This window comes from Marmota marmota, unplaced genomic scaffold (assembly GCF_001458135.2).
Source record: "Marmota marmota marmota unplaced genomic scaffold, marMar, whole genome shotgun sequence".
Taxonomy (NCBI): domain Eukaryota; kingdom Metazoa; phylum Chordata; class Mammalia; order Rodentia; family Sciuridae; genus Marmota; species Marmota marmota.
Window position 1 is genome coordinate 6,721,239 of NW_026000205.1, and position 13,003 is coordinate 6,734,241.

General features: G+C 51.5%; 1 protein-coding gene across 5 annotated transcripts in view; it reads right to left on the reverse strand.

Moving 5' to 3' along the window:
* The window catches only part of Ceacam1 (CEA cell adhesion molecule 1), a 20,153-nt gene extending 11,096 nt beyond the window's left edge, over positions 1–9,057 (reverse strand). For 2 of the 5 annotated variants that reach the window (XM_015496802.2, XM_015496801.2), the window contains exons 1-5: positions 8,862–9,020; positions 7,645–8,004; positions 3,608–3,886; positions 2,852–3,106; positions 1,261–1,536 (exon numbers count right to left, since the gene is read on the reverse strand). In XM_015496802.2, the coding sequence (XP_015352288.1) occupies positions 1,261–1,536; positions 2,852–3,106; positions 3,608–3,886; positions 7,645–8,004; positions 8,862–8,925 (1,234 nt within the window). In that variant the 5' untranslated portion in view covers positions 8,926–9,020. Of the gene's footprint in view, positions 1–1,258; positions 1,537–2,851; positions 3,107–3,607; positions 3,887–7,644; positions 8,005–8,861 lie in introns of all 5 variants that reach the window. The other 3 variants (XM_048790841.1, XM_048790840.1, XM_048790842.1) reach the window with 3 other exon arrangements.
* Positions 9,058–13,003: the final 3,946 nt, after the last annotated feature.

Genomic DNA, 13,003 nt, shown 5'->3' on the forward strand with positions numbered 1-13,003 from the left:
ACTTTCAAAAAAAAAAAAAAAAAAGAAAGAAAGAAAAGAATCTGGTGCGAGGTCATAGAGTAAATGCTGGACTCAAGATAAGAAGCTCAGTGCAGCTGACCATCTGCATCCACGGACTTGACACCAGTGGATTCAACCAACTGTAGAAGGAAAACAGGGTCCGACAAAAATTGTGTTCTCACTGAGAATATACAGAGGTTTTTTTCTGTTATTATTCCTTAAATGATACCATATAACAATGATTTATACAACGTTTACATTGTAGGAGATATTAAAAAAAAATCTAGTGATGATTTAAGGTGTATGGAAGTTACTGGGCATGGTGGTGCATGCCTGGAATCCCAGCTACTTGGGAGGCTGAGGCAGGAGGATCAAAAGTTTGAGGCCATCCTGGGCAATTTAGTGAGAGTCTGACTCAAAAATAAAAGGGCTGTGGATAAAAATAACAGCTCAGCTGTAGTGCACTTGCCTAGTATGTGTGAAGCCCTGGGTTCTAGCCCCAGTACTGAAAAGTAAAATAAAAATAAAATGGGCTTGGATGTAGTTCAGTGGCAGAGCTCTTGCCTAGTCAGCATGAGGCCCTGGGTTCCATTCCTAGTGCTACAAAATAAAGTGTAGGGAATAGGGAGAATGTTGCTCATATGCAAACACTATGCCATTCTTATATATTTTTTGTTCTGGGGATTGAACTCAGGGCCACTTTACCACTGAGCTAAGTCCCTAGACCTTCTTATTTTTATTTTTTTGTTTTGAGACAAGGTCTCACTAAGTTGCTTAGAGCCTTGCTAAGTTGCTGGAGACTGGCCTTGAACTTGTGATCCTTCTGTGGCAGCTTCCTAAACTGCTGGGAGGTATGCCATTCTTTATTTTTTTTTTTTAAAGAGAGAGAGAGAGAGAGAGAGAGAATTTTAATATATATTTTTAGTTTTCGGCGGAAACAACATCTTTGTTTGTATGTGGTGCTGAAGATGGAACCTGGCGAGCGCGCTACCGCTTCAGCCACATCCCCAGCCCCAAGTATGCCATTCTTTATAAGGCTCTAGACATCCTTTGGTATATGCAGGGCTTCTGGAAGGAGTTCCTCATGAATACAGAAGTTGACTATACATTTCACTGACAGCCTAAACTCCGAACCACTTTGCAATTCTGCTTACTGCATTAGTGTCTTAATTGATATTCTTTTCCCTGTGACTTTTATCCATTTTGTATACCATTGATAAATCCCCCCAGTAAGATGTAGGGGGGCAGAGGGTCACTCACCAATCACAGTCAATGTGATGGCGTTGCTCTTTTGGGAAAACATTCGGTTGGAGACTTGACAATGATACTCTCCCTCATCCGTCTTCTTGACCGAGTTTATGGTCAGGATGCTGTCGTTTAGGGACAGCTGCATCGTGTCTGTGAGTTGCAGGGTCTTGTTATTGAAGAGCCACTGGATGGAGATTTCAGTGTCATTTGGGACGCAGGTCAGCTGTACAGAGTCCCCTTCTGCCACCGTGGTGTTGCTAGCTGTGAGATGGGGTGGTATCAATGGTTCTGTGGACAAAAAGGAGGGGACAACTGAGGTGGTCCTTCCTCAGAGACCTTAGCCAGTGCTCAGGGCCCACAGTGAGTCATGTAAGGTGGCCCAGAAGATGGCCCTGACCCTCTGCAGAGTTTGGGTGTCATCAATCAGGTGACAATGTAAAGAAAGGGCTGCCCCTCCTTCGACCTCAGATCATCTGGGGTGACCCCAAATGGGTCCCTGGATATCTCTATAGGATCTGTCCAGCAAGCTCATCCTCAGGTGGAACAATTTTTCCATTCACTCTTGTGCAACCTTTTTCTAGTACTTTCTGTGCCTCTAGAAGATCAGGCTCTCAGGCAGAAAGTAGCTTTACATTCAGGGGCAAAGTATATAGTTTTCATTAAATAATTTGTCAGGGAATTAAGATGGTCCAGCCCGTCTTCATGACCTTAGTGTCTGGAGAAATTCCAATCTAAAGGAATTTGAAGAAGACTTTTATTTCCTGGCCTGTGGATTAAACATCACAGTGAAAGAAACCTGTGGAGATGAAGGTCACAGTGTTGACCAACCCCGGCACGCTTGTCCTCTCTGCAAACACATGCTCTCGGCACCGCCCTGCCCGGCCTCGCAGGGACTCTGCAGGTGAGGCTCCTGTCCCTCCAGGTGTGCATCTCTGCTATTCTCCGTGGTACATGACATGGGCTTGTGTTCCCAACCCTATGCACCTGGGGACTTCAGAGCCAGGACACAACTCAGAAGCATCTGCCCCCAGGCTGGCTCTTTCCCTCCCCTGCTCCTGACTTGGGAGGCACCAACTGACCACATGATTGATCCAGATTCTAGATGGGCCTCCCAGGCCTCTTTTCCACCCACCCCTCCCACCCTATATGGAGTCGGAACAGGACAGGAGCAGAGCTGCTCGTCCCCCATCTGAGGGGGCTTTCCTCCTGTCATTTGGTGAAACAGAGGATGAACATATTGCAAAGCCATGCAGGTTCCTTGATGCTCATGGAGGAGGTAACAGAAAGCAGAGAGGTGACAGAAAGGGACAAGTTAGTGATGGAAAGAAGTGACTTGACTTCAAGGACCCTCCCCCTCGATGGGAAGCTCCTTTCACTACCTAAGACTTTCTGGGTCTGGGAGAAGCCCCTCCCCACATTCCACATAGATCCTAGATTGGTCATGAGAAGTCAGAAGCAAGAGGAGGGTCTCTGGGATGGAGCTGGAGGCTCAGGCAAGGACAGGATTTGCTTGTGCTAGGCTAGGAAGTAACTTCTTCCACGTTGTTTCCAGAAAATCAAGACTCTACCCAGCACTTGATACTGTGCTCCAGGGTCCACTTACCAGAGACGGTAATATTCTTGGTTGTGGTCCTATTGAGGTTAGTGACAGAGTTATGGGCGACACACACATAGGATCCGCTATTATTTGTAGAGAGGTTGAGGATTGAGAGCTCTTGTGTGGATTCCAGGGGACTCCCATTGAAAAACCAAGAGTACTGAGCAGGCGGGTTAGAGTCTGCGTGGCAGGAGAGGTTGAGATTTGTCCCTGAATGGAAATGTGAGTCTGGGGGGTTTATGATGGGGGCATCCGGGCCATCTGGAGCAAACAGAATAAAGCCACATGTAATGTCATCAGAGGGAAGGGGACCTTCCTAGACTGTAGAAGACCACAATATAACTACTGATCCATGTCACAACCTTGTTTATTTTAAAAGTCGCAACTAGGCTGGGGAATACAGTGGTACAGCACCTGCCCAGCCTGCAAGAGGCCCTGGGTTCAAATCCCAGCACCATACACACTCACAGAAAGTCTGAACCAAACCCCTTTGTTCACTGAAATTAGTGTGTGACATTCCCCTGCTTCTCTGTCCCAGGTGGCTGACCCCAGGCCTCTCTAGGGAACCACAAGCCCTCCCCTCCTATTCATGGCCCAAGGCTAGGCCTTCCTGGATGTGCCTGGGGCTATTGTCACAGCCAGTCCAGGTGCCCAGGAGAGAGGATCTGTGTACTTGGACCTGAGAGGGACTAAGTGGCCCAGCCTCTGGCCCTGTGTATTTGAGTTCACAGCCAGGGTAATGGAGGAATAGAAGTTACTCACAGGAAATATTCAGGGTGAGTGGGTCACTGCGGCTGGCACTCACTGGGTTCTGGGTTTCACACTCATAGGGTCCTGTGTCATTCCTTGTGACATTGAATAAAATGAGAGTCCTGTTGTTGTTGGACAGCTTCAGCTTGTCACCATCTGGGATCATCTGATTGTTTATCTTCCACAGGTAGCTCGCATAATTAATCTCAGGTTCACAGGTTAATGCTAGAGAGTCCTCACCCTCCATGGGTTGGGAGTTGTTGATTGTGATGTTGGGTTTGGGTAATTTTTCTGTGCAGATAACAAAGAGAGGATTGCCCTGTGATCCCCGCAAAAGCGTCTTTCCACCTGGGCTGGCCTCTCACCTCCCACCAACCTGAGTCCTGAAGAACCAGGCAGGAGTGGGTATCCTGGGCAGATGCAGGAGGACCTGAGGGATCAGAGGAGGTGGGCCCCCCTGGGCTGTGTCTGGGAGAAGCACAGAGTTTCTCACAGGTGCACTTAATTGCAGAGTTTGGTCCTGGACAGACCCAGGACTGGGAGTTACAAACCCCTTCTCTGCTGGTCCTCGCTGGCCCTGGCTGGCCTTGAGATGCAGAGTCCCTCCAGCTACATGGACTCCAGGGCTCGGCCCACGTGTGTGTCCTCTGAGCCTTTGGTTCTGAAGGCCATCCTAGAGGTGGGTCATGGTGGGACACCCCATTGTGCCTAAACTCCAAGAAGACCCCACAGCCTGATGTGAGAATGGGGTGTGTGAACAGAAATCCCACACTAGGAGAACGGGGGGCATTCAGTTTGGTGGTCATGCTGGGGCTACAAGGGGGGCAGTTCTGCTCAGGTGTTTCCTGGTGACTGACAGGAGCCAGTGACACCTGAAAGGCAAAGCATGAGTCCAAAGAATGCTCTAGGGTGAGGGGGACAGACAAGGTTTAGAGCAGAATCATGCTCCTGTCCTTGGTCTTTACATCCCTTCTCCCCCTGCAGAGAGCAGGTGAGGCATGTGGAATTGTCCTTAGAGACCAGTGGATGGTTCCAAACACATCAGCACTAAGAGGTGGAGCAAGGGGACGAGGACCTTGCTAAAAATACGGCCCTCGTGGGCTTGTGTGTGGCAGACCTGGGGTAGAAATGGGGGATGGTAAAGTTTTCCCATATGGGAAAATAGTTTTTAATACCCAGGATCTAAGACTCCTTTCTGAAAGAAATATTTCTCTAAGGAGCACAATGTCTTAGACTGAGCTCTGAAGTCCTGAGGGGTCACATTATTACCCAAGGCAGATGCTAAATTCAGTTTGGAACCAGCAGCCTCCTGAGTAAGGAGACACCTGTGGGTCCTGGTGGAGGACTGAACTGGTCAGAGGGGACATCTGAGGGTCTCTGTTATGTAAAATGAGGCACAACACCAAACTCAGAGAAGTATTATTGATCATGTTAATCAATCTAGAAGTCTATGTTCCCAATTGCTATGGAGACTCAGGGAAAGTGGGGGAAGAACCTGACACAGGCCTGTGGAATGCCTTCTTCCTTTTCTTTTCACCCCAGGAAGTGCAGTGAGATCATCAAATTGATCCAAATCAGAGCCTAGAGCCTAATGTAAGTGACCGTGGCTGGAGCATCACACCATGTGGGGACAGACCTCCCTTGTGGTGATGGCGCCTCCTGAGGTCACAGGCACATATGGAATAGTCAGTTAGCCCCTGAGACAGCACCAGTCAGTCCAGCTCCCCCTTGGGGAAGGTCCTGGGAGTCACTGGAGGAGCGTGAGCCCCACTTAGGGACCAGGATGGAGCCACCAGTCATCTGGGTGTAAGGAGCCTGGGACCTAGGGGCTTGCAGCCCTGTCCTGCCTGTGTCCCCCTCGCTGAGTCAGTGCAGAGAGTAGATGGAGGAGATGCTCAGGCCTGTGTCCTGGCCTATTTCACATGTCGTTGTCATGGAAGGAAAGAGCCCTGGAAGGGACACAGTGGAGGCTCCTTCACAGTCGGGGATATTGCCCCTGATGCAGCCTGACAGGGGCACCTGCCTCGACTGTTTCTGTGCCCTTGACTCCTGCCCAGGAGGGGCCTGGCCCCAGGTGTTAGCAGGAAGTGGACAGGACAGATGGCCGTTAGTGCAGGAGAGAAGGGCATGGCTTACTGTGGAGGGCAGGGCCAGTCCTGCCTGAATGAGAAGGAGGGAGAGGACGGACAGGCAGGAGCAAGACAGCCAGAATCGCCATGGCAGGGAGCAGTGGGGGTACAGTGACTTAAAGCCCCAGGTCCAAGAGCCTCATGGCTGCCTCAGAACTGACCCAGGGCCACCCTGAAGACCCTCCACAGCCCGGCCTCCCCAAGGGCATCCTGTGATGTGGCTCCTGGGTGGCCTCAGGAGAGTTGGTTGGTGGGATGGAGCAAGAGCCTCAGCGTTCAGGAGGGACAGGGAGCAGGTGGCAGAACCCCCTGGGATTGCACATGCAGGTTCCAGGCTCTGAAGAGGTTCAGGGTCATTCATTCATGATCCCTCCCCCACTTATCCCAAAACCATTGAGAGTTGGCCACACACTGGGCCCTGTGCTGGCTGCAGGGTCCAGTGGGGAGAGAGAAAGGAAAGTCCTGTTCCTTATGCTCCAGAGGGCTGGGCTGGTGGCGCACACCTGTAATCCCAGTGGCTCAGGAGGCTGAGACAGGAGGAACATGAGTTCAAAGCCAGCCTCAGCAATGGTCAGGCTAAAGCAGCTCAGTGAGAACTTGTCTCTAAATAAAATACAAAACAGGGCTGGGATGTAGCTCAGTGGTCGAGTGCCCCTGAGTTCAATCCCTGGTACCCCCATTCCCCCACTCTCCCCAGAACAGAAAGAAACACCTTATGCCACAGAGGGAGTGACACCCAAAACACCAGGAAACAGGAGACTTCAAGTTCAGTGAGGGAGAGTGTGGACCAGCTGGGGGAGGGGGAGGCCTGGACATTCTGTTGAGGCAGGTAATTTGGTTTCAGGGTAAAAATTGATTATCCTCCATTTGCTCTCACTCCCAGACCAGACTGTCCCCTCCAGCTGCCAGTGCCCTGAGCCAATGACTGGTCTCTGGTCCACAGACGCCTAATAGGCCCTCAACATGCAGAGCACGGGGCTCTGGCTACACAGTGACATGCACCACTGACCAGCCACGCATGGTCTGTGTTCCCCGTGCCTCAGTTTCCCTTTATCGGATACATGGGAAGTGGTGTCTGGTTCACCATGTTGTCTCTAAGTTAACCTTGAAATACTCACAGTAACCTGACCTTGGTTAGGGGAGCTGCCCCCAAAGAAAAAGCCCCTACTCTGATCTGCCTCCCAGTGAGAGCGCCCTGGGCTGGTCCCGGGAGGACCAGGAGCTCCAGGGGCATCTCTTTCCTCTGTTCCTCCCCTTGGGGACATGGACCTTCCTATGGAGCCTCATAGAAGTCCTTCAGGGCACCTGACTTGGCCTGAGGCACCTGTCCCTCTGTGCTCACCACACCTAGTCCTAGGAGAAGGAGATGCCCAGGGGCCCTTGCCCAGATATGTCTCCTGGGACTGTGCCCTGGCTGGTGACCACTTCCAGGAGCTACCAGATCAGGTAGCCAGTAAATCATTGCTCCCCAGCGGCCCTCAGCAGGAAGCCAAACTCCAACCCTGGCCACATGTCCTCAGGGTCACCTGGAGCCAGGAGCCTGGAAAGGAGGTCTGGAGCAGGTGCACCCTAGGACTAACCTTCTCTGTGATGACTCTAGGGCCCTCAGGTTTGGCCTGACTCAGTCCTGCAGGGTCTTTCTCAGGGCCATGCTCCTGGGAAGGACACAGGGGCTGGGCTGAGACTGCTCTGCCTGGGCCGAGTCACCCACCAGACCACCCTGCTCTCTGCCAGTGGATTCAGGCAGAGGAGTAGGATCTTCTGAAGCCTGTCTGCACTGCGTGTGTCCTTCAGTAAGTGCTCCTACTCCACTGTGGGTACGTAATGCACAGGAGGAGGTAGGCAGACCCAAGTCTCAGGGTCCTGTGTGTGCAGTGGATTTAACCCCTCCAACACCCAGAGGGCTGGGGCATCACTCACCATGTACGCGGAACTCTCCAGTTGCTGTTTCAATTTGAAAATTGGGAGTTGTGGTTTGCAGGGTGTAGAATCCTGTGTCCCCCTTTGTCACATTCACGAACAGCAGGGACCCATTGGGGTATATTGTCTCTCGACTACTGAATGCAGGACCTTGGATAGCTGAGTGTGTGAGATTCGAGTAGGATACAATGAGAAGGTTTTGGTTTGTTATTTCCCCTCTGTACCAGAAGTAGCCTACAGTGTTCTCCGACACATTGTGGACAAGTAGAAGAACGTCTTTCCCTTCAGCAACATCGAAAGGCACTGGTTCAATACTGAGCGGGGCAGTGGGGTGCGGGTTCCAGAAGGTTAACAGTGAGACTAGGAGGGAAGAGAGAGAAATCCATCAATACTAGGCCCTTCGTACTGAGTGGAAAGATGGGGCCCAGGTCCTCAGCAGGAGTTTTCATCCTCAGGGTTGGGATGTGGTGTCTGTTTGTGTCCCTGGGTCAAGGCCAGCAGCATGACCTCCATTCCTTCAGACCCCTGTACCTGTCATCCTCTCTTGGGAACAATTTCCCCAGGTGTCTGCAAGGCTGGCCCCTCAGTGCCCTCAGATCCCTGCTCACACCCAGGGCACCTGGGCACCCACCTCCCCTGACCACCTCCTTACAGACCCCAGGTCTTCCCTGTGGACATTTCCCTGCTCTCTGCCCTCCTAGATCTACACAGCACCTGGCCTCACCTGCAGATCTCCCTCTGGCCTGGCTTCCTGCCCTCTAGAGAGGAAGCTCCAGGAGGCAGAGACTAGTCTGACCCTTGTTGTGGCCCAGGGCCTGGACCAGGCTCAGCCTCCTGTGGATGAGTGAAGCAGGGTCCCCACCCTGAGGGTCCAGGTGTCTGTGAGCCAATGTTTGAGGCTGGTGACTGCAGACAGTGTCCACTGCTCAAATTCCTTTCTATTTGGAGGGTGGCCCTGACAGAGCTGTTAACACTGATTTTCAAAATATAATGGCCCCTGGTGATTCACTTGGAAAAGAGAACCCCTGAGCTTTCCATCCCCCTTCATCTGTTCCTCTTGGTGAGCTTCTCTCTGTCTCTGTGTTCTGTTCCCAATGGATTCCCAATGGGACAGAGTGAAGCCCTGTGTCCCCTGTGAGGGTCATGTCCTCCCCAGGGGGCACCAGCAAGACTGTGCTCCACCTCCCGTCCTCTTTCAAGGAATTGTCCTTTCTTACCTGCCAGCAGGATCCCCTGCCAGGGGATGCCCCCTCTGCAGGGACAGGCTGAGGGGGGCCGCATGGTCCCTGCTGCTCTGTCCCCTCTGTGGAAGGAGCTTCACTGAGACCCGCTGGGAAGCCCAGGTCCAGGCCACTCAGCCCTGCTGCCCTGCTCCTCTCTGAGCTCAGCCTCCTCCCAGGGCAGGAGCACTTTCCTGGGTCACAGGGCTGGGGGCGGGGTCTCTGTGGAGGAACCTCTCTGTCCCCTCCCTCTCAGTCCTGCCTCCTGTCCCTTCTGCTTTCCCTGTTGGGTTTCACTACTGCATGCCACACCCTGAGGAGCAAGGCAGGTGGGGACGCTGTCCCCTGAGATAAGTGGCTCACCCAGCACTGGCCTCAGCTGTGTCCTGGCCTCAGGGCTTTCAGCACCACCCAGGGAACCCCTGGGGTCCCCTCACCCCTGGGCATATTTCCTTTATGATAGAGAATCCCAGGTTAGCCCAAGTCTTCCCCATGTTCTCAAATGCTCTAGGAAGGTGGCTTTCCTTCCAGTAGGAAGGGGACAGAAATAGCTCTGGGATCTAGAAAGGGGCCCACTGAGTGATGGCTGGTGAGGGGACCTGCTCTCTGTACCTGGTGTCTCCAGCTTGGCCTCTGAGTGGCTATCTCAGGACTTCAGACCTTTTGTGTCCTGGGAGGGGAGGACTGTGGTAGTGGAGGTAGGTGAATGTGGGCTCCTTGGTCCTCAGGGAGAGATTTTAGGGAGACCGTCACTCTTCATTTTTTGGTGCAGCTGTGGCTCAGGCCTGCCCATGCCTTCCTTGGGTGGCCTCTGTCCTCTACCTAGTGATTCTCCTGTGATCACCCTGACTTTTTTTCATGGGTGATGCCAGGAGGCAGGTCCTACTCAGAACCCCCTGGCTGTGCAGGGTCCTCACAGAACCAGTAAGGAGTGGGGGTGGGAGACACCCTGCAGTCTATTGGGGATGGAAATCAGGCCACAATTCCGCCTCCTGAGACAAAGCCTAGTCCAAGCCTCAGAATCCATTTGCCAAGTATTGACTGTGCATCTCATGTCGCCCCCTGGTGTTCAAGAGGAGAACTGTGGCCAGTGTCTGGGTCTGTAGCAGGGATGTGGCCCAGTGTCTAAATGATGAAGGCTGGCCCTGACCCTGGGCACAGGTGGCCCTGACTTACAGGCTGCAGAATGGGTCCTGCTTACTAAGGGTCCCCAGGCCTCCTGATTCTGTCCAGTGAGTCTAGTGAGAGAACGGGAGCTGTCCTGGGGTCTCCTGTTCCAGAGTAGGAGAACTGTGCACCCAGGGGATGGGCAGCCTCAGGAGGGGCCATCTGTGCCTGAGGGTTCAAAGGAAGGACCTCAGGAAGTGTCTCTTGAGGCTTTATGGTGGAAGCACTAGCTTTGTGAGCTGGGTCTGCAGTTGGCTGCTTGTTTCTAGTCTTTAAATCCTTGGATCTTCGTCTCAAAGGGCCTATTGGAGCATCGTGTGAATATTATAAAGATTATCTGGCCAGACACATGACACAGCCTCTCATCCCAGCTGTTCAGGAGGCTGAGACAGGAGGATTGCTAGTTTGAGGCCAGCCCTGGCAACTTAGTGAGACTTTGTCTCAAAATAAAAAATGAAATGTATATTGGTGATAGAGTGCCCCTGGGGCCAATCCCTAGTCCCTCACCTCTCTCTCTCTCTCTCTCTCTCTCTCTCTCTCTCTCTCTCACACACACACACACACACACACATACACACACACACACTATCTAAGCAGAGTGGGTGTATTTTATACATCTTTCTTAAAAACTTTTAATTGTGTAATACTTATAACAAAAATGTGCTGTATTAACCCTTGTAAATGTGCAAATACATGCCATGATTCCATTCAAATATATAACGACCACTACTATTTCCAGGATTATTTCATCACCACTAAAACTCTAACCATTAAGCTATCACATCTCAGGACTCTCTAGCCTTGGATAACTTTGAATCTATTTCCTGTCTCTATGAATTTGCCTATTCTAGATATTTCATATAAATGAAATTATACAACCACGGACCATTTGCTTCTTGTTGAATCAGGTTTTCAGGTTTCTTCAGGTTGTAATGTGCATCAGAACTTTATTTTTTATGGCCAATCAATAATCCAACATATTTGTAAGCCATATTTATTTATGTATTCTCTGTTGATGGACACGGGGTTGTTTCCACACCTGCCTGTTGTGAAGAATGGTGTGGCGAGCCTTAGCCTGGGGGAGCTATTGGAGTCCCTGTTTCCCATCCCATGGGCACGTGCCCAGCCGTGGGAGTGCTGGGTGGATGGGCGTCTGCCTGGCTCTGGCAGGAAGTGCCCAAGTGCTCTCCACTGTGACTGCAGCTCTTCAGAGTCCCTGGGGAATGTAGGAAGTTGTGGGGTGAGGTGTCATTGTGATTTTGATTTGGTTCCTTAGTGACTAATGACACTGAGCATCTTATTGGCTTATTGGCCACTGGAACATCTCTGGAGACAGGCCTTCCAAGCCCTTTGCCCTCCCTCTTCTCTTTCACTGCTGGGGATTGATCTGAGGGGCGCGTACCTCTGAGCTACACCCCCAGCCTTTACATGTATTTATTTACTTTTGTTTTGGACATGTGCCCAGGCTGGCATCACACTTGTGAATCTTGCATCTGACTCCTGTGATTACAGGACTGTGCCAGGGTCCTTGACCTATTCTAAATTTAGGTTCTTCTTTGGGTGCAGGTTTATACCCATTTGTTATATAATCTAGACATGAAATCCATATCACAAGTTTATTTGCAAATATTTTCTCCTGGCATTTCACTTGCTCTTAAACTCATGCCACTTCTTTGCTTATAAGTAATTTTGATAAAAACATATGGGTTGCTACTCATTTTGAAAAACAAGTTCAGTCTTTTATTGTAAATTCTTTTAAGTTTTTAAAAAATAAATGAATAAATTCATTTTCACATTTTAATGTCTTTACAAGGAAGGATTCATTTTCCTGCATCCTGCTTGTTGGAAGTACTGCTGAGGATCAGATCACAGGCCTCCTCTTCCCAGTGTGCACAGAGCTCCCCATGTCCATGATGTCATGGACCCAGCAGGTGTCACTGATGTGTGGCTACAGACCCGGGAAGCCCCACAGTGCTGTGGAGGTTCAGGCAGCCATGTGGCCATACCTTGAAACATGTCTTCTCCAGAGACTTCCAATTATTGGTAGTGACAAACATCAGTCTCTGCCCTCTTACACTCAGTTCTTCTGCCAAGAGGGGGAGGATTTCAAATGCGGAGTTGTTACTGGAGGTTGGTGTAGACACTGTTGATTGTCACAGCTGGGGGAGGGGGTCCCACTGGACTTAGTAAAAGTATCCCAGATGGTGCTCAACACCCCACAGCACACAGCCCCTATGGATGACCAGCCCCAGTGTCAGTGGAGAGGAGAGGGGAGCCCTGCTCTGCGCCCTTCCCCGACCTTCCCAGAGCCTCCCCTTCCCCTGCTTCTTCCCATCCCTCACCACCCCTCCCCCACCACTGCTCCCTCCCATTACATCTTCAGTTTCATCCTTTGAAGGTGCCCTTTGCCTAAGGTCAGCCCTCACCTGCCCTCCATGGGGGCCTCTGTTTGCACCTGGCAGGAAATGTCCACTAGAGGGCGCGCACGCTCTTCCCTGAGCTCAGGGGAGCCTTGCTGTCCCAGCCCCAGTCCTGCATGGAGCTGTAGATTTGCTCTAGAGGGAGCTCCTGGGACAGGCACCTGGGACCCAGGGAAGATCCTCAAGTAGGAGGTTTGTGCACCTGGACTGGTGACCCAGAACCAACGCCAGAGCCTAGGTCATTTGGAGGGGGAATGTCAGACTCAGTGGCTGGACACTCAGGGCCCTGATGCCTCTGCCCATGTGACTGGGGGAAATGTCTGCAAGCATGTGTCCTGAAAGGCTGTGCCATCTGGGATTTTTGTAAATAGGTGTCAGCAGGGCTGCTGTGGAACATTCCAGAGTGGACCTTCTACAATGGGATACGGGACCTCCCAGGTATCCTCATTTGGAAGAATCAGGAGGGATGTGACAGTCATCAGGCACAGATGCCTATCAGGGCTTGAGGGAGCAGGAGGGCTCTGGTCCTCACTGTCACCCCTGAGTGGGGAC